Raw genomic sequence first — 21657 nt, 5'->3', positions numbered from 1 at the left:
TCATTTTTGCATAAAAAAACACACACATAGTTGGTATAATGACACTGAAATTATTGTTTCTGTCAGGCTATATTAATATTCATTAATACTGGCTATCTGATTATCTTCTCACTCTACCCAGTGAGACATGAAGATATTACAGGAAAATCGATTCAATCGATTTTTAAAACATCTACATAATTCAGTGACTGACCTACAAAGAAATTCTTTCATTTCACATTGGTGTGAAATGGCTCTTTGTGGAGGAAGTTACAGAGTCTAATTTCTTTATTGTGGTGGTGATGAGAACCAGGGGGTGTGCACAGCACAAATATCTAATTTACTATCCAAAATGACAGTCAATGTCTTGATAAATAGCTGTCTTATAGGACTATTTTCCAATAGAATGTCCTGCATGCATCTCTCTTATTTTAAATATACACCAAATGTTTGTGGACACCCCTTTTAATGAATGCACAAAAAATGCCTTCCCTGAACAGTAGAGACAATTACTCCAACAAAAGCAGGATATATATTATAGGGACAAAACTACTGGGACACCTGCACATTCATTGCTTCTTTTTAAAAATCTGAGATTTAGATATTACATATTATTCACATATATAAGACTGAAATCTTACTGCAAAACTATTTTAAAGCAAAATTATATAGCAATTGTACATTAAAATGACAGCTTCAAAATCACTGATGGTAATACGGAGCTGCACAAGACCACTGTAAGAACTGCGTAATGCTGAGTAACCTGAGTCATATTTGTGTAAAGTCCTGTAATATTTCTCAACCAATCAGTCCACATACTTCTTTCATTTACGACAAGTATGTTCACCAGTTTATTTTTCTTATGCTTGTAAGAAGGCAAAACTGTAATCCAAAAAATTTATTACATTTAAAATTTAAAAAGTTATTAAAATCAATTAGTGACATTATTATTACAGTGAAAAAGTAAATCGATTACAGGTACATTTTAAAATAGAATAATTACTAGCAGGATTACATTACATCTTAAACAGGATCACTACTCTTAAGCGAGTGTGTGTTTGTGAGACAACGCTGCTGCTGTTGATGTTCGTCGTGGCCTTTTTCTTTTTTTAAATGACTCACACTGAGCCAGTGGAGTGTAACAGTGTGCCCCGGTGGAGAATCCTAAACCATCCCAGCATGGTGTGCAATGTACTAAGAACAGGATGAAAATTTCCATGTGTCCAGTGTAAATTAAGCCTTCCAGCAATAAATATTCTCTCAGCTTCAAAAGAATCCACATCCTATTGGAAGAAACATTTGAAGGTGAGAAAGCTGTATGAGTGTTAGCTGACTGCTGTTGCTAAACGAATGTGCGTGTGTGTCTCTGTGTAATATTTTAGCACTAATAGTATGTGGGACTAATAAAGGATTATCTTATCTTATTTTAGGATTATTTTATTTATTTTCCTGTGAAGCTCCCATATTGGAGATAAGGTTTTGTTGTAGCAATAATAGTATATATAACTTTGTAACTTTGTGAATTTATATGTGAAGATTTATTTTGTCTTTATTTGAATATAGGGCTTTAAAAGACAAGCTATTCAAAAAGAACTAAAAGTAACTAGAATACATCACTTTAATATAGCAAAAATACTATTTATATTACTATTACATTTTTGACAGATTTTTTTTAAGTAACCTAACCCTGCTCAGAAACCATGAGTATACTGGTGCTTTTGAATAATAGGCCTAAATAAAATGTCTATATTTACATTGTAGGTTTCAGCCACCACCGCTATAAAGAAACCCATATTGGTATGTTTTTTTTATAATTAATCTTTTCTCATCAAACCACTCTTTTTTTAATGAATGGCTTTTGTGGGCATGTTTTTTAATTAAAACTGAAGCAAAGCAATTAAATTTGAAAAGCAATGCTTTTCTGTTGAAAAACAAACATGACACATTAAAAGAAAGCAAGATGAGTGCAATTAATCTGAGAATTAAACTTTTCCTGACTTATTAATACATAATCATGGATAATTTGGTTCTAAATATTGCAAAACTATTTGATTGTTCAAAGCCTTTTAATTAGATTGTGATTCTACAAATAAGCTTATTTAGTGGCTGATTACCAATTAGTGTTTTCCTGCTGCTTCTATGCTGCCCCCATGTGGAGGTGAAGGTAAAAATCACAGCTCCTTTCCAAGCTTTCTGTCAGAAACAAAAGACACTTAAATCAGAACAGAAACCGAATGGAATCAGTTTAGTAAGTCTTTTGTGTGTCTCCTGTGCATAATTCAAAACACAGTACAAACAAACATGATCAGATATCAGTGCAGTCTGCTTCTCTGGACCTGTATATGTTGAGTTGAAGAGAATTTAACAGGACAGAAAACAAAAAGAAAACTGTCTATTGTCATTAAGGTATAAAATGCTTTCAATTAGATTTATATTAAGAAGTTGCAGATATAAGGACACCAGTGTAGCCACGTAGTCTCTCAGTACTCTCCTCCTTTCCTTAGCAGAGAGTTCTTTATGTGTTTGTTCAGGATGTACTCTGATCGTTGCATGCTTTGGCTCACTCTGTGTGTTTATGTGTGCCAGCGCATGTGTGTGTATTCAGTCTCAGTGTGCTCTGTCTGTCTGTTGCCTGAGTTCACATCCCTTGCTCTCATTCCTATCGTCCTTAATTCTCAGTGTGTTGACATTGGATTAAGACAGATTCACTTGTAACTCAAATAAATGGAGAATGTAGCTCTGGAGTTGGCAACTTGGCTTATGACCATAGTCCATGGAAGCAATAAACTACACTGTTGAGAGTCAAACACATGGATACCAGGGCAAAGAGGGTTTAAACTGGAGAAATTTCTCAGGCTCCAAGGACTGTTAGGTTATTAGGGGTGTTCTGGTGCTCCTTTACTGGTAAAACGGAAAAAATGCAATGGAAACTGATTTCAACTCAATGCCACAAATGTGTTAATGAACACAAGCAAATATGTAACCCAATATGTGGCGTGTGTTTGATGGATCTCAATAGACAAGCCAACAGCACAGGGGTGTTTAGCATTGCTGGATATCTTAGGAACCACACCTGTGTGTTTGCCTCAGATATTCATTTGAGTTACTGCATGCAGTTCTACATCACCGCAGTGACTAGAGCAAGCATGCTGGGTTTTACAGTATGTAGGTAGCATGTACATTGCATACCACACCATACCACCTACCGTGTCCATTCATGTCAAGAGTACGTGACAGCCCCCAGTGGAAGCCCCCAGCTTTGCTTCCACACCTGGTCTTGATTATATTTGCACGTATTCTAGACTAAGTCCAGTCCAGTTCTGACAGTGCTCGAGGATAACTCTCTCTTAACTAAGACAGTGCAGACCTGTGCTGGCGAACACTGGAAGCCCTAAATCTCCCAGAACCGGGAGCGTCTCAATCTGGAAAACAGCATGCTACTGCAGCCCAGGTCAGCTCACCAGCTGTTTGGCTCCTTAGAGCAGCGTCTGCATTAGCAGCACAAACCAGCTCAATTTTCACTCCATTTGGTTCAACTTAATACTGCCTTGACTTTGACCTGAGACTTTGTTTTTCTGAAAGGAAATGAAGGATGGTTTATGTCTGTCTCTGTGAAATGGCTTTGATGTCATTTGTCATACACTGGAGAAAATGTGTGGCATATTGTGGCAAATATGACGTAAGCCCCTTTAGCTGTGTGGTGTAATTGTCTTGCACTTGGCTGTGATTATCATGAGCTCACTTATCTATATTAAGAAGTTAACAGCGTCTGATTGTTAGGCATTTAACCTACCGCTTGCAGTAAGATGAGCTTGATCCTGTCATAACTAATTATGTTATTTTAATTATTGTTTTAAGGGCCTTACTTTGTTTATTAATGCAGAAAGGCTTATTACACACTAAGGTGCATTACTCAGCAACTACAGGGACCTCTGTACAAGCTGGTGGGGCTATTCTTTGGTAACAGAAATGTGTAATAACACTCTTGGCCCTAGGCTATTTAAGGGGTTAATACTTTTGTTTTAAAGGAGAAAATGCGTAATGTTTGTAGTGTTTTATTTACATAGTAACATAGTAATTATAATAATAAGAAAATTCCCAAATATGGTAATAAACCCTGTTGCCAAACTATTCCGATAGCACTTCCAATGTTCCTCTGACTCTTCATGGTCATTTAGTGGTCTTTCTTTGATCCTGTAAAGTCTGTTATCACAGCTCACCTGTGTCTGGAAACACTTTCAATCCCTGAGTCACACAGTTCACAACTATCCTGGTAAAGTCAATGCTTTCGTGTAGTTACTGCTACTGACAGCCATGCCACCTCCAGGATATTACTTTGTTTTCCAAAGAGTCTAATTTTCAGCAGACCTGCTCAACTTAATGGCTTTGTTTGTGATGAACCACTCTGCCCATATTTGGAGAATAAAAATAAAGAGCTCACTTGAACAGATCTCAGTTATGTAACTTACCACTTTTTTCCCCCTTTAATGCAAAGCATAAGGTTAAACCAAAAACAACAGAATATTGGGTATCAGCCTCATCTCACAAAAATAGATGGTAGAGACTGATCAATATGATTTCAATTCCAAGTGCTTTTAGTTGTAATAAATAATAAGTGTGTTTTAGTGCTGCAACTGCCAGGGTATTTGCATGTATATTTATATATTTATATGTGTTTTAAATAATTTAACAAACAAATAATGTTGCATATTTTCACACATTCTTCCCAAATTGCTTGATAAATTCCTTTGTGGAAGTGTGGATGTGGTTTTCCGGAATGTAGCCAGAATGTTTACTGAAAGTGGTGAAGCCCAAGGCACTGGACTGGTTAAACGTTCCATGGTTCAACATCTGGAAGGTTTCCCCTCATTTCGTTAAGAGAGAGAGAGAGGGGGGGGGGGGGTAGAGAGAGTGTAGTGAAGGTGTAGCAACATTAAAAGCAGTAAAAGAAGAAAGGTCCTACTCGTACTGCTTCATAAAAGTCTTCTTAAAGAGCACATTCCTTGTCTTCATCACCCACCTCCTCTCTGAGATGTATGAAGACTCTCTCTTTCTCTCTCTCTCTCTCTCTCTCTCTCTCTCTCTCTTTCTAATGGTATGCGTTTCTATAGGTACATGGGATCTTACAGACTTCTTGGAGTTTGTAGGTATGCAAGTGTGTGTGTGTGTCTGAGAGCCTTGTTGTCATTCGGCAGCGTGCAGTTTCGGTGCACCTCCTTGCAGATGTGAGCCACTCCTTCCCTCGATTTAGTGCTGCTGTGGCATTGCAGCTGTTTCAAGCAGACCAAACACTTTACAGCAAGTGATATTGACAGACACACAAGCTCACACGCACACACATACACACACTGACCTATGCACATACACTCCTATGGAGTATTATCCCATTCTACTGCTTTGGACCAGCTTCTTGTTACCAGGTAAGAGACAGAAAACACATGTCATTTCTATGAACTGGGATGTGGTTGAGCATTTTAGGGGTCCATCAATCCCATTGAGGATTTAATGGAACCTGACTGCATAGCGTGAAGGCACCGGCAGACCGGCTTCTGGTGTTGTAAAGAGTGGCTGCAAACATGATGAACACTATTGTGAATTATATAGCGGCAGGTTGCTTAAGTTCTGAAACTTACTGAGAGTGATGCAGTACAGATATGCAAAACAGACATGCAGTGCAGATGCAGTAGACTGATAACTATCAAAGCCCTGTGTAGTCATAAAAATGACACTGTTCTTGTGTTTAGAGTTCATATTTCCTTTTTTCCATCTGACCAAGCAATGATCTTTTCTGACCAATTCTCTGTAGTAGTTCTGTAGCAGTTTTCAAACTAGACACTTTTCACGTGTACATATCAGTATTTAGGACAGCATTGTGTCCCAAGGACTTTGGCACAGACATGATTCACAGTGGAATGCTGGAGACATGCACTCACAATATTTAAAGTGTTTAAAGGTTGAGCATCTTTTGAAGAGGAACTACCTTTTTGTTCTACTTATTACATTTTAGTCATTAACATTCATATAAATTCATTAAAATTCCATGTCTGTGCTTAATTTAGTTCTGTTGTGTTGTGTTGTCTGATTGGTCACACATCTTTGACTTTTGAGTTTTATCATTTTATTTCAAACATTAAGGGCATCAACACAAGCTTAGTACCTCAAACACTTCCAGTGCTCCACAGTTCCAGTGCTGAGACATGATCAAGGTAAGAAGGTATAAGGGTGCTACAAAGGGTTCTTGAAGCGATGCCATAAAAGAACCATTTTTGTTTCCATAAAGAAACAATTTTGTGTGAATGTGCATTTCTTTTACAATCACAACATTTTTTTATGGTTTTGCTCAAAAAAACATTTGTACCATCTTTAAAACAATGCTCTTAGTATGGGTTTAGGCTATTTAACCTGCCACAGCCCATTTTGTCCTAAACACTTTTCAAAGATGCAGAGTTTGTTGAAAAGGTTCTGAAATACAGAAGAACCCTACAATGGCACTAGGATCAGTAAAAGTGCAACCAGTTGATCAGTCCACACCATTAAACTGATGCCTCAAAGATAATAGCCACACTGGAAGGTCAACACATCATGCTAAGCCACAGACCTATTATCTTAATGCTGGGTTATGTAGCTTAACTTGTGCATAACATTATGTAACACAACCCAACACATTTATGTGGATGTGCTTGACCCAAAATGTCAAAAATATGGAAACACATCACTTAAAGGTGCTGTAAGGTGTGTAAATGGGGGTACAGTGTGACAGCACGACTGTCCTGCTTGAGCATCTAGAGATGCTGCTTAAGTTTAGTAAATACAATAAATGATGTTGGCTGAAGGGATGAGCTGCATCCTTTTGTCTAAACTGTGCAGCTAAAAACTGCTTACCAGTTATCAGGGCTGGTAATGCTAACAGACTTGCTAACACAGATACAGATATTTAGTGAAAATTGCTTTTCTTACTTTTTGATCTCCTGACCACAAGAAAACTATGTTTTAGGTTGCTGAAAACTGAGCTTTTGGAAGTTGTTTTCCATGGCGGAGATTTTTAGAACTGTGTGTTATCCACCCGTGTTATTTAGGATGCATCGGCAGGTAAATTGTGTGGACAGACAAATATCCCTGTATAGCAGAGGAGAAAACTCATGTTATAATAAGTTAGTTCATTTTTAGGCACTAAATGTAGTTGTTTGCACTTTTGGAATTTTCTCCAGTGTGAGGTCCCACAAGCAGGACAGTCCACAACATGCTGCTGTTTCATTTGCGAATTACTGTACAGCGTTCTCTCAAGTGCGCTAGTCTGAACTTGTTGTCCTTTGTATTGAGCATCCAAGTCAAGTCAAGTCAAGTGGGTTTTATTGTCATTTCAACTACATACAGAGTACACAGTGAAACGAAACAACGTTCCTCCAGGACCATGGTGCAACATAGACAGTGCATACAAGACAAGTGCAACACAAACAAACACGTCCGGACAGACAACACAACACAGTACAGACAGAGAATAATAAATAATTGCCGGTAGTGTGCAAATTGTGCAATGTGTAATAAATAGAGTCCAGTGAGGTAGTAAAGTTATTAGTGCAAATGCTTTGTGCAAAAATGCTTCCACTTTTTATCTGGGGTAAATGGTTGGAGAGAGAGAGTGTGTGCATGTAACAGAAAAGACATCAGTTCAGAAGTTGAGTTGAGTTGAGAAGTCTGATGGCTTGGGGGAAGAAGCTGTTGCAGAGTCTGGTCGTGTTGGACCGGATGCTGCGGTACCTTCTTCCTGATGGCAGGAGGGAGAACAGTCTGTGTGAAGGGTGGGTGGAGTCATCCACAATGCTGGTTTCATCCCTCAGTGTCATAGAGCAGCCATAGAGCAGCCATAGAGCATAGAGCAGCCATAGAGCAGAGGCAGAGAGAGGTGCTTTATTGGTGACTTTGTTCAATGGAAAGTACTTAAGCTTTGTCCAAAAATTCATTAGATATGCCTTTTCAGAAGCAAAAGTCTTTAAAGGGGTCTGAAAAGTCACTAAATCTAGCAACGAAGGTGCTAAGTTATCAACCCTCTGACACGACAAATGACTGAACTGTTTCTGTGCTCAGTAATGTCAGATTCCATGACACAATAAAAAAATGTATCTTTTACCATTAAAAGTGAAATAGTCTGAACAGAAATGTCGAGTTCTAGTTGAATCAGTTGACTTCCATTAGTAGTTTGAGTGTTATTTAAGATTTGTTTTTATTAATTCTGCTTCTTTTACACAGAGTAAAGCAATGTTTCAGGAGCAATGCAGACCTGTGTGCTTGGTAAAAGTCTTCTTTTGCAAATATGATTTAGATGAAGGGGTGTTTTTTTTGTTTATTATTTGAGAGAAACAGATTTTAATATTTAGTTGTTGACAGATTAACAGTGGCTCCTTATCTTTTCCCGATTAATCAAAACCTTACAGACCTAGAAAGAGTGGGTGAAAGTTCTGACTGGGTGTTTTGTTAATACGTTTCATAACATTGTGGAACAGAATTTGCTATTAGCCGATACTCCAAGTGCATCAACTCTGCCAGAAATGCTGATGCTTTAAACCGAGATCTTGGTGAGACCAGTTGGTGGGGGGTGGGCAGGAGGTGCAGTAGTGGAGTGTGTTTTTTTGTAATACACCTGTCAGCTAATGAGTTGAATTAGGTGATATCATCATAACATGAGAAAAGTACAGGCTTTCTTTAACAGTTTTGGGATTTGTGCTTCAGATTCTGTGAAGCCTGTCAGCAATAAAAAAAATGAGGGCATGTCAGCCATTAGTTCCATGTGTTGTTAAAAGTTTTTTTCTGTTTATGTTGCCATAGCAAAGCTCTTGGACAGGACTCCAGTTGGCCACTTATTAAGGGAATAACAGGGCTTCTGCTTGTTTAAATAGGCACTATCGTGCTGGATGCCCTACTGATACTGAAAATAAACCCTTGTGTCAAAGACCTGGCTTACCAATGAATGCTGTGCAGTCTGTTAACCTGCTCACACAGACAGTTTTGGTATTTTGGATCCAGATTACTCATTCTTGATAGAATACTAGATCTCAGTGCAAAGACACTATTCCATTCAATGAATATTGCATGATATCGTCATGCTCTTCTCTTCTCATCTGTCCTTCAAAGAAAAATAAATAACCACAATATACATGATCTTTACATGATTGCCTTTTAGATATAGTTTGGAATGGCCAGATAGACCAAATGTATGCAAAGAGTATGAAAAACAGTGTTACTCACGAAGTTGCTGCGTGTAAATGCATATGTGGTACTTAACATCAAACATACTGAGCATTCATTTGCTACTCTTCTTGAGTGGACAGCTTGCAGTTTATTTTATGTAGCAGTAAACATTAACCAAACCAAACTGTTTATTCAGGTTCTTGCAAGATCCAGTAAGGGGTGCTCGTACTTTCAGGACTACAGATTAAAAATGGAAGGGCTGACGATCGGCTATGTATCAGTCAATATTCAGTCAATATTCAGACCAAATATGCAATGGGTTGATAATTCAGCCAGTAATATCATCCATATTTTAAGAGTCGCTGCAGGGTTACATGAGATCACAGCATGCTGCAGTCCCTCAATCAACCGCTAGACAACAATACTGACCTTGTGCAGGGCTGCAGAACCCCATTAAAGGAAGTGTAGAAATCCACTCTGTGCATCAGTCTGGCATTTTCTTTACTCAAACTCACATATTTGTAGGTTGTTTAAAACTAACTGTACCTCATGGTGGAAGCAGAGTATAGTCCACACAGGAATTCAGGCTCTCTTAGCACAGAGAGAGCTGTTTTGGCACAGGAATGGAGAGTACAAGAATTTGACTCAGCAACATAGCTGTCATCGTCTGTAGAGTGGTGTAGGTATCAGGGGGCTGCAAACAAGTAGACCAAGATTCCTGGGGTATGTAATTAATATTATCTTGGTATGATATAATCTACCAAGTAGATAGGGATTCTGCTCGTAACTGTAAAGCTGTTTTAAGGTTGAATATATATTTATATATTTAAAATGACAAGCAAATGGATATTAAACAAGCAATTGTATGGGCGATATGACTGGCAGATTTGTGTTGTTAAATACAGGTGTTGCTATGTTTCGAGAGTGTTGTAGAGATGCTGTTTGTTGGGGAAGCAGGTTACATGAACTAGTGGAACTAAAGGAGTTATGATTGAATTTAAACGTCCTATGCCAAATGTTCCAATCCTACCGGTGGGACGGTACTAACCAGTTTCCAATTGTTTCCAGTGAATGCTTTCAGCTACTTTTAGTTGCACCCTTTGCTTACACAGATGTACAAATACACACACAGCTTCTGTAGTCCCTGTAGATAGGTATTACCAATAGATTTTTCTGGAGCAGATTAACATAGCGTATAACCACACTGGCACCATTCCTAATGCCAGGCTTGGGCCATGGATGAATAAAACACCCCAGCATTGAGCTATAGAGCAGTGGAACTGTGTTCTCTGGAGTGATGGCGCTCCATTCAACACCCTGACCTAACTAACACTCTTGTCTCTGAATGCAATCAAATCCTCAAAATCTAGCAGAAAGCTTTCTGCTTCCTTTAGAAGCAGGATAAACTTGATTTCAGAAGCAACAGTGAATGAGCAGGTGTCCCAATATATTGATGTTTTGTATGAACATTGAACAATGGCATGTTTCCTTACAATGAGCATAACATAACAATGAACAAACAGCACCTGTGTGTTTAGATTTTGTGTAGCAAATTGAGCTGTACCCTAAGTATCACATTGTACTTTTGATTATGTTGAATGCTCTAATAAACTGCTATTAGAATTACACCACATCATAGAATAGAACTATTAACACGTTCCCATTCATCTTTTAAAATCTTATTATGATACTCAATTAATATTATATACACAAACAGTCCAGGAGGGCTAGATTCCTGCAAGTCTCTTGGAGTCTCTTGGAGCTAGGAAGTAAGCAACCTGTGCTGGACACACTTCTGTTGCTACTGATATATAATGGTATAAACATAAAGTATTATTTATAAATATATCTATTTATTATTTTTATCAGGGACTACTTAATTTTGCTTTTTAGAAAATTGTGACACACCTACTTCAAATGATTTTTAAATAGGCAGCAAACCAAAATTTCTTCTTTGAGGTGTTTATTTAGCTAGAAAGCAAATATGAAGAGATACATATCTGTTTCTTATTAACCATGATTGCTTTTCAGGCTGCATTTCTGTTTTATTGGAGAACATTTGAGGGAACACACTGTGTCAAGTGCAATAATCCACACAGCATAAATCTAGAAAGCTAGGAAACAATGTCATTTTACACAGTGATTGTGGAATTCTCACCCTCATATCATCCAAAGCTACCTATCAGCACATGGGCAAACAGCAATCAGACAAAGATAGATAAGGAGCCTTGAATAGACTATTGCAGCAGATGTGTCGACAAGAAGGAGGAAGGAAGGGGGGGGGGGTGAATGAGAACAAGAAAAAAAAAGATAGACAGACAGGAAGAGAGAGAAAAAAGACTGATTCCAGATGAGGAGTCATTTTGACCTTTTTTTATCAGTGAATAGACATTTCATCTGTTCTAGTCATTTATAATCTTCACAGTTTCCTGCTGGGGAAATTAAAGCTAAAGAGCAATATGACATCACTACTGCTATATGGCATTTTTTTCCTCACTTGGCAGTAGTAGAAAAGTCTTCCTGCTCTCATTTGACTGACTTTTGCAGATAAACATTTAAATTGAAACCAGACTTCATATGAATCAAGTGTCTCAGTATAAAGCTGATCTAGGGTCAGCTGTCCATATATCTATAGACCGATAATGACTTGACAAAGATGATCAAAACCTGACTCTAGATATTCCACCTAGTGTCCAGAATAAGACAATATATAATGAGAATAAGCAATAAAATGTTTAAAGAACCTACCTTTGATAAATGTTTAGTGTTTTTGTTCTATATAAAACCAAGTCCATAAATATTTGGACATTGACACAATATTTTGGAATTTTGCCTCCACACAGCATGTATTTGAAATTAAGCAATTAAGATATTATTGTCATGTAGACCTTTAGCTTTTATTCAAAGGGTTTAACAAACATATTGGATTAAATATTTAGGAATTATTACAATTTTTAAAGAGTACCTTCAGTTTCACAGGCTCATAAGTAATTGGACAAACTTGATTATACTTAAGAGCAAATAAAAATTAACTTATTAATGAAGTCCAGAACCCATCAGCAAATGCCATGTTTCCTCTGTTAACATTCTTTGCCAGGCCTTTACTGGAACTGCTTTCAGTTAGTGTTTGTTTATAGACCTTAGGTGACTAAATCAACCATTTAAGGACATTCCATTTCTTTGCCTTAATATGGCAAATATCGTAATCTTAATATCTTGACTCTTAATTTGTTTTCAAGGTATATCTTGCATCATTATTTATTGGTATTGTGAAGCGTGATTCTATTAGTCTTTTTAGTTTACTAAATCTTAGTAGAAACTGTAGATCTATGCACATTTATCCTGCTACTATCAGCAGTCACATCACCAATAAGTGACCCAGTTACATTTGCAGCCAGACATGCTCATGTCTTAACAGTGCCTTTATCATTTTTTAAAAGATGGTGTGGTTTTGCTTTGGATCATAAACCTTTTTTTTATTCTATGTCATCCTCTATCCAAAGTATCTTGTTACATAACTGGACATACATTTTTAGATGTTTCAGTCTAATCTGACTTTTCTATTGTTAAGTGTTACCAATGGTGGTCTTTTCTGGTCTTCAAGGTTTGTTTTTGGTGCTGCTGAACTTGCAAGTGCTTTCCTTCTTCTAAAGAATGTATCAACTTACTTATTTGTCCTTTACTAAAGTTTCTGATATCTCTTGAATATGGTTGTTTTCGTTTTCGTCTATTTTAAGGGAACTGGGACTGCTTCAGTATTGACACGAAGAATGCCCAGATCATCCAAGGTCCAAAGGAGGCTCAGTTTGGCTACACAGTACAGCAACATGAGGCACTTGGTCAGAAATGGTATGACATTCTTCTTCAAATAACATGTAAAAGATGCATAGCAGTCAATAAAGTAAATGCATCACATCCAACTTTTATACTGATACCCATTAACTTTACCAGTTGAGTTTCAGCTCCCAAACTATTTAGTTCACAAATCAAGGAGCAAAAATAAATAAATAAATAAATAAATAAATAAATAAATAAATCTAACAATGTGTGCTGGCATAAATATAGGTAAAAGACAGAAACAGATGAAATCAAACGAACAGCAATGTTAAATGTCATAAAAAATCTAGTATTTATTCTTGGCCAGGTAATTGTATACTTTTTGTATATGCAGACAATATAGAAATACATCTGATTGGTGTATTAAACATATTCTCTGACTGAGAGATATACTAACTAAAATTATACTTAATTAAAAGTCTAAGTATAGACTAGACTTATATAGTCTAGACGTGTACTTAGTCTTTTAGTTAGTATACTTAGTATAACTAAGTAATCTTGAATGTTGTGAAGTTATGCTCGTACATTTTGTCATCCAATACAATAATTTACAAAAAAAGTGTTCCTAAAGCCAATTTTGTGTAGTAAACATATATATTATATATTATATTAAGTACACTTAATATAGTGTTTAGCATATCTCTTATAAGTTCATAAAAAGTCAACTGGAAGTATACTCACTTGGCTTTAGTTTAAAAGAAGTATACTAATAACATACTTTAATACATACTTTAATACATACTTAAGTAATCTGTAATGGAATACATTTTAAAGTAACCCTCCCAACCCTGAAATCTAGTCTAGCCTCTTATCTAATGTTCAATGTATAGCTTTATTTATTTGCTTGTTCTTTATCATTAGACTGTCCTCAAGTAAAAATAAGAAGTGTGCTCTGACAGAAGAATCACTATTTCTCAGAGCTGTTTTTGTGATTTGTATTTAATCCCAGAAGCTGTCTGCTGGCAAGCGCAGAGTCTGTGTTCTGCCTTGTAGGACTCTTCTGAGCAGTCAATCATTTTTCAAATCTTATAGTCTATTTATCATTTCACAAATCATCGTTGCACACCACTATTTGGACCTCATTTAAAGTCTTTCTAATAAAATGAGTCACACATACCAGATCTGAATGGAGATCCATATATAATTAAGATATTTTAAACTACAATTTAAACATAACTGTTTCATATTGTATGGAACTTGCATAAGGCCTTGACCAACAATCCAGAGCTTTAAATTTAAGAGAGCCTCCTAATATATGGTATTACACTGGAACCTAAAAATGTCTCAGTGCCACTGTAGTCTATAGCAAAATTCTTATTTTCTTATTTTAATCTTATTCTCATTAATAAAAGATGGCAAAATGGAAGATTGCCCAAAACATTTCCCATGAAGATCCAAAGTAAAACATTCATACTAAGTTTCATACCAGAAAGAGCCAGGTCAACACTTTATTTGGATTTGACACTTTAAATTATTTGTAGACACTTTTTTCTTTTGCCTTTAACTTAAAGTCAGCTAAACATCTTTTCAAATTATTTAGGGCAAGTTTCTCTAACGCTAACCCTTACCCCAATCTTAACCTTAAAACTTAAACTTTATCCTGATAATCCTAACCCTAACACATTTCTGACAATTTCTTAACACATTGAACAGATAGTATACTGGAGGCTTGTCTTATATTGTCTTATACAAATAAAGATAGATCAGGGTAAGTCGACTGCCATTGAGTTTCTGTAGTTTATGTTCTATAAACTGCCTAAAGTCATTATGAGAGTGTTTTGCTGCTTCATTAAACTGTTGTCAATGTGTGCTTTTTTAAACTGTGAGTCAGCACACACACACACACACACACACACACACACACACACACACATATATATATATATATATATATATATATAATAACACTTAATGTGTAATTCAATTAATGTAACTCTACACAACCCAAGATCGATACTACTTCCTGTTTTCAAGCTTGAGGTTTGTCATTCATGACGGTAACTCACAGTCCTTCCGCATTGTGAAATGTTTTGGCCTTTGAAGTTCGCAGGTAAACAAGTGGAAAGTATTTGTCCTTGTCTAGCAACCTGTCTGATAGCCCCGCACAGCAGTAGTGGCTTCTGGAAAGTATGTGTTGTGGTTTGTTATTCCCAAGCTCCCCACTGTGCATCTCATCATAGTACAACTTAACACAGTGGCGGAAAGCAAACCTTCTGGTATGTGATGCTCCAGGAATGTGTAATGACTCTCTAGTAGCCCAGCAGAGTCAGGAATTTTATTTTTCTTTTAGCCCTGAGAAATCTCAACAGTTCACTAGTTCACACTGCTGTAGCCATATGTGGAATTGTAATCTGTCATATTTCATGTCTTCTGAATCAGGACGGAAAAGTAATGATACAGTTTCCATCAGGAAATGAGTCTCTGCTGTGTAATGCCAAAAATGAACCATTCTTAATGACTAGCCTTTTTCTCGTAAATGTGATTGCTTGGCACATAATCTTTTTTTCTGCAATTCCTTTTATTCCTTTATTCTGCGATTTACCTTTTCTACCGACCAATTCATCATTCTCTGTTTTCAGTGAAATAGTGTAGCTGCTCTTGTACTCATGAAATACTCATCACAGTGGAATGACTTCTGGGAACAATGTCTCAACCAGGTGATCCAAAATGAAGTAATCAGATACATAAATCAAATAGCTGTTCATCTGTTTTGCCAGGTTCACAGAGACAATGTCAGGTGTCCCCTGTAGGGAATCTGGGATAATATGCATCAGCATATACTGTGAAAAAATAGCTAAATAAATAAAAATTCCATGTTAAAAACCAGATTACTGGTAGAGCCAATGTGTCAATGAAGATAGAGTGGTGCCTAAACATGGATGGCAAATTGGACTAATGTATGGTCACCCATGATAAACTAGATTGCATATTTTTTTCTGGACAGATAGACACAGATACAGACCACGCCACGGCATCTCGCAGCACTGTGATAATTCATCTAGGATAGAATAATGGCATTGTTTAGCTACGGCACAGTGTCTACATAATGTCTGCCCAGTTTCTCTGCAGTATTCTTTTGTAAATCCTCTTGCTAGCACCTGTTACTGACCTCCAGGCATCTCAGAACTGACAACTTGAAGTCTAATACTTGAGTTACTTAAATCATGATGCGATCTCAATTACACACTTGTTTTTATTTAGGTTAGAAATTATAAAAATATTTTTAATACAAATGAGTAACAGGCCTTCACTTAGTGGAAATAACTTTCTGGATGGAGCAAATTTCCACTATTTGAGCCAAGGACATTCTTAGGAAGAAAAGGGGAAATACCTTGTGGAGATGTCACAGATCGAGAAGAGTGTAAGATTGCTTCTCTGTGAAACTGTCTGATTTGACTAGAATGTGCTTGTTTAATTGTTACATTGCATCTAAGGAGGAAAAAAATATTTTAGCCCTGGTTTAGCATAAATCCTAAAACAAGTGTACATCAAGGTTATTTTTTAGTTATTTAAATGTATTTATATATAATTATATGGTTACATAATGAATTATATTCACAGACTTTTCATGAAATTGAATTCATAATGACATATACCTACAAATACAGAAACATGGTGGAATCTGAATTGTAAGAGAAATGAGAAATGGTTATACAGAAAATGAGAAGATGCACATCAAGGTGTAAACACCAGCATAGACTTGAGGATTAAACCATTAGAAGGTACTTGGTACTGCTGATTGGGAGGATACACAAAGGTACATGCACCGTCCCTGAACTGTATATTTACTCAGCCATTTATGACAGAGAGGAATGAATATAGAGTGCATGGAAACCACTGCCAAAATTGCTAAAGGAAATGTTAAATATGTGAAATGTTTGGGATGAATTTCAAGTTTTAAATTGCTTGGTCGTTGGCTTGGTCACATTAACATACCAAAAGCGTAACAAAAATTCTGTTCTTCGGGAACTGAAATGAGAAGGTGCTAACAGCATGCAAGAAGGAATTGGCAAGTTCATCCTCTATAAAAAACACATGGATGTGACTGAGCAGTGGCAGGGGAGCTTGCCAGAGGAATGTAAACAACCACATAGATCCATCACACATGCCAAAGGGCCAAAGCAAGAGAATGTGGTTTGTCATTGCTGGTATGAACATGAGCAAGAGCAATGAATTAAACAGTGGCTCTTAACAGTGGCACCCTAATCCTGGTGATTTCTTCTTCAGTCCATGATGCTTTGTTTATTTTGGACATTGATTAGCTGTAATGGCTCCTGAAATGACTTTGCAGGTTTATTGCCTTATATTGAGCATCGGTTCAACCAGCCTCTCCAAATTTCCACTGAGTGGCAGGCAGTATTCTAGTTTACATGTATACACAATATTTGAATGTAAAAATGACATTTTATTGATTTTTTTTTTACATTTTATTTTACATTGTTCAAAGTTTAAAAGCAGACCAGCTTGAAATGACAAAGTGTTTCTTTAGAAACTGTTAGTTCTGCATCTCAGTTTGGTCAACAACATATTAAGTTGAGACAACTCATGAACAGCGGAACTCAAGAATTCCACGAGCAGCAAAGGAGAGGCCTTCCTATTTTCAGACTCCTGATCACAGAGAGCTGTGGTGTTGAGATTGGACCTTGATCTCCTCTCTCTTGACCCTTAACAGGCAGACAATTAAAATTGTTGTTCACAGCTCTAGAGTGGCACAACATTCTAACTGCATGCTCATCAAGTGTAAGAAGATCATAAGCTCAAATCCCAGCAAGGGCTCAGTTCTCCACTGTCAGATTCCTCCCATTCTGGGGATATCTTATGATAGGCAAAAACTCTTACAAAATAGGGTTGGGTTGCTCAACTATTGCTGATCAAACTGAATTGTAGAACTAAACTATGTGATTATGTGATTTGGTTTGACCAAGCTAAGTTGTGTTAACTAAAAAATGCTCTGTAATGAGTTACTTTATTTTACAGTGCACTCAGAAAATATCCCTAGCTAGTGTGAACAGGCTAGAGCCCAAAGATTCCTCTAAGCTAAGATAATGCCAGTACAATTCAGTATTTGAGGGTATCTGAGCTAGGATGTTCACTTGGGCTCTAGCCTAATTATCTATTAAACCATGTCCAGTTATAAAACGGAACATGATAAATGGACATTGATTTGGATGAACAGTGGCTCAGTCATGTCTCTTTGTTTTGTTGTAGGCTCCTGGTTGGAGCTCCGTTTGAGAAGAGTGGGGAAAATCAGACTGGTGATGTGTACAGGTGTCCACTGGGAAGTAGAACTGATACAAACTGTTCACGACTGAACTTGGGTACCTCTTAGGATTTTTGATCAAATATTCATTTTTGCACAAAGAGTTTTTTCTTCTAAAATATGTCTGTTCTTGTTCTTTGGATCTTTGTTTCAAGGGGAGATATCCTTGAAGAATGTAATAGAACGCAAGGACAAAATGAATCTGGGGATGTCCTTGGCCTCCAACCCAAAGGATAACAGTTTTGTGGTAAATGTGGTTCATGCAATAGCCCTAGACATGTGGATCTATGTCCAGCTAAGTCTTCAGTATAATAAGATACAACAGTTTCCTGTGTGTGTTATGAGCTGTTTGTATATTCCAGGCATGTGGTCCATTGTGGTCGTATGAATGTGGCAGTTCCTTATACAGCACGGGAATCTGTTCCAGAGTGGACAGCAATTTTAACTTTACACGCAGTATCGCCCCAGCCTTTCAGAGTAAAGTTCAGTTTTTTCCTTGTTTAATGTCCAGTACACTGCATTGCCAGTGATTGTTTGTTTAGTTTTAAATAAGAACATTGCTACACTGTTTCCTGCATTTAATGGGACAGTTTTAACACAGAACCATATAATCTGTTTCCAGATATTCTTTTATTGAAAGTTTTATTTTAAGTGTGTGTATTTTGTCTGACAGGATGTGAGACATATATGGATATAGTAATAGTGCTGGATGGATCCAATTCTATATATCCGTGGTTTGAAGTGCAACACTTCCTAATCAACATCCTCCAGAAGTTTTCCATTGGACCAGGACAGATTCAGGCAAGTATGATGGATGAACAGCTTTGGAATTAGATGCAGTTCTGTATCTAACTCTATGTGAGTAAATCAAATTATAAGGAGTGTTTCATATAGATTTTGTAATTTTACCTCTAAATCATGTTGAGATATTGTGGTGTTGATGTCTTTGGGGTTTTTTGAGGTTTTATTTTGAGCCACACCTTTTTCTGAGGTTTTTGGAGCTTTAAGAAAGATACTTTTTTGCAGTTTGAAACCACATGTGTTGGCAGTGTAGGGCAGACAAGAGATTTTACTGAGAGGACACAGCTATCTTCACTCAAAGGACCTTAAAGCATTAGCTTAACCAAATTAAGCATTAGCACAAGCATATAACATATGCCAAACGATTGGTTCCAAGAGCAGTAGCATTTAGCAACATCTGGTAAGCTCATATTGGACAATATTGACTGGAAAGTTTAAACAGATTTATCAGCTAAGAAACTCCAGTGCATTTTAAAGAGTAGGTCTTGTAGCTACACAAAAAAATGGACAGAAAAAGCAGAGAAGGCACAGTATTTCAACTGAGGACCATTACCCACCTCTTGAACTTGCTACTCTGGGGTTTTCTATCATGTGCAGCCATTACTGTGAATTGCTTTACATGAACAGACAGATCAGGGCTTCATGTCACAGAAATCAAATGTGCAACTGATGTACTTTATGCATTCCTGACCTACGATTCCCCTCTTTCTGTAGGTTGGAGTGGTGCAGTATGGAGAGAGAGTGGTTCATGAGTTCTATCTGGACGACTTCCACACTGTAAACGAAGTGGTGACAGCAGCTCAGAATATTATCCAACGTGGAGGAGAGGAGACACGCACAGCACTTGGAATCAATGTTGCACGGTACATCATAAAAGCAGAAAAGCATTCTGGGGGAAATAACTCCTCTTTATTGTTAACACTACACATAGTACATGTAATTAGTTGTAAAATGTAATATGAAAAAGTATGCTCTTGTTAGGCCCAGGATATTTCAGTTACATTGTCTTTGGCATCAACACTGTATTATTTTATGTTGGCAAAAATAGGTCTCAGGCATTTAAGCGCGGAGGGCGTCCTGATGCTAGGAAAGTGATGATAGTGATCACTGATGGGGAATCACATGACAGTCCTGACCTACAGAAAGCCGTGGAAGAAAGTGAGAGGGACAACATCACTCTGTATGGAATTGCCGTGAGTTAGTTTTACATTATAAGTTATTTTAGCATGTTTGTTGCATAAATAGGTAGTTGTTTATATAAGCCAAAAGAGCTTCAAGCATTTTTGTTTCGTAATTTGCAATTAACAATAATGTTAACAAAGAAGCACAAAGCAGGGGTTCTGAGTAAGGTTAAATGGTTAGGCCTTAAGATGTCTTGCTAGTGGAACACACTCCGCGTTGTAATAGGTTGCAGTTGTTGGTCCTGTATGTTTATGCACTATGATAGATTTGAAATGAAACAATCAAGATAAAATATAGCCTTTCAACTTTAAGCCAAGGGTTAAACAAAGATATTGACTTAACCATTTAAATATTACAGTCACTTTTACATAGTCCCTCCATTATCACAGGCTCAAAAGAAATTGGACAAACTAGCATAATAATAAACAGCTAATAAGGAGTATTTTTAATAGTTGGATGTAAATCCTTTGCAGTCAATGACTGCTTGAAGTGTGGAGCCCATGAAAATCACAAAATGGTAAGTGTCCTCCCTTGGGATAATGCTTTGTCAGGCCTTTACTGCAGCTGCCTTCAGCTTCTGCTTGTTTGTTGGTCTTTCTGTCTTCAGTTTAATTTTTAGTGATTTCAGGTGGGTTGAAGTGACTGACTTTTTAAGAACATTCCATTTCTATTGGTTGATCTTTGGTTGATTTTGCAGTATTATCGACCTGTACTGTGAAACACCATTCTATCAGTTTTGCAGCATTTGACTGAATCTAAGCAGAACAAATAATTTCCTACACCTTAGAATTCATCATGCTACTGCTAATAGCAGTCACATTATCAATAAACTCCAGTGACCCAGTTTCATTGGCAACCATTCATGCCCATGTCATTACACTGCATCCACCTCTACAGATGATGTGGTATGCATCAGATCATTAGTCTTCACTTTTGTTGTCTATACTCTTTTCTTCCCATCCTTTTGTTACAAGTTAATCTTGATCAAACATTCTTCTGTTCCAAGTTTTTTTTAGCTTTCTAACATAGTCTAATCTGGTCTTTTTGCTCTTCAGTGTTACAAATGGTTTGCATCTTGTGGTGAACATTGATTAAGACGTCTCTTGATTGTAGACTTTGAAAATGATACGCCTCTGGACTTGACTAGATGTCGGAAAGGGGTTTTTCTTCATCAAAGAAAGAATTCTGTGATCATGCACTTCGGTTGTCCTCTGTGGTGTTCCAGGTCTCTTGGTGTTTCTCTCCAGTGCATTCCTTCTTTTTTTTAAAAAAATCCTATCTATCTGATTTTCTTTTTTTTCTTTTAGCGTAATGATCACCTCCTTCTGTTGCATTGTCATCCCTTTGGAGTACATTTTAAGAGGTCTCATCAACGGCTAGCATATGCTAATTAAACTTTTAGAATCAACTCT

The 21657-nt window shown here is 37.0% G+C and overlaps 1 protein-coding gene across 1 annotated transcript in view; it reads left to right on the top strand.

Annotated features, from left to right (window-relative positions):
• Positions 1-5317: 5317 nt before the first annotated feature.
• Positions 5318-21657, top strand: part of itga11b (integrin, alpha 11b) — a 39907-nt gene continuing 23567 nt past the window's right edge. The window contains exons 1-8 of the mRNA XM_072673768.1: positions 5318-5399; positions 12903-13014; positions 18211-18320; positions 18418-18509; positions 18625-18739; positions 18936-19063; positions 19778-19926; positions 20112-20256. Coding sequence (XP_072529869.1) covers positions 5351-5399; positions 12903-13014; positions 18211-18320; positions 18418-18509; positions 18625-18739; positions 18936-19063; positions 19778-19926; positions 20112-20256 — 900 coding nt within the window. The 5' untranslated portion in view covers positions 5318-5350. The remainder of the gene's footprint in view (positions 5400-12902; positions 13015-18210; positions 18321-18417; positions 18510-18624; positions 18740-18935; positions 19064-19777; positions 19927-20111; positions 20257-21657) is intronic.

Source organism: Salminus brasiliensis, chromosome 2, assembly GCF_030463535.1.
Source record: "Salminus brasiliensis chromosome 2, fSalBra1.hap2, whole genome shotgun sequence".
NCBI lineage: Eukaryota > Metazoa > Chordata > Actinopteri > Characiformes > Bryconidae > Salminus > Salminus brasiliensis.
The sequence above is the reverse complement of the archived record's forward strand: the minus strand, read 5'-3'. Positions and strand labels throughout refer to the sequence as shown.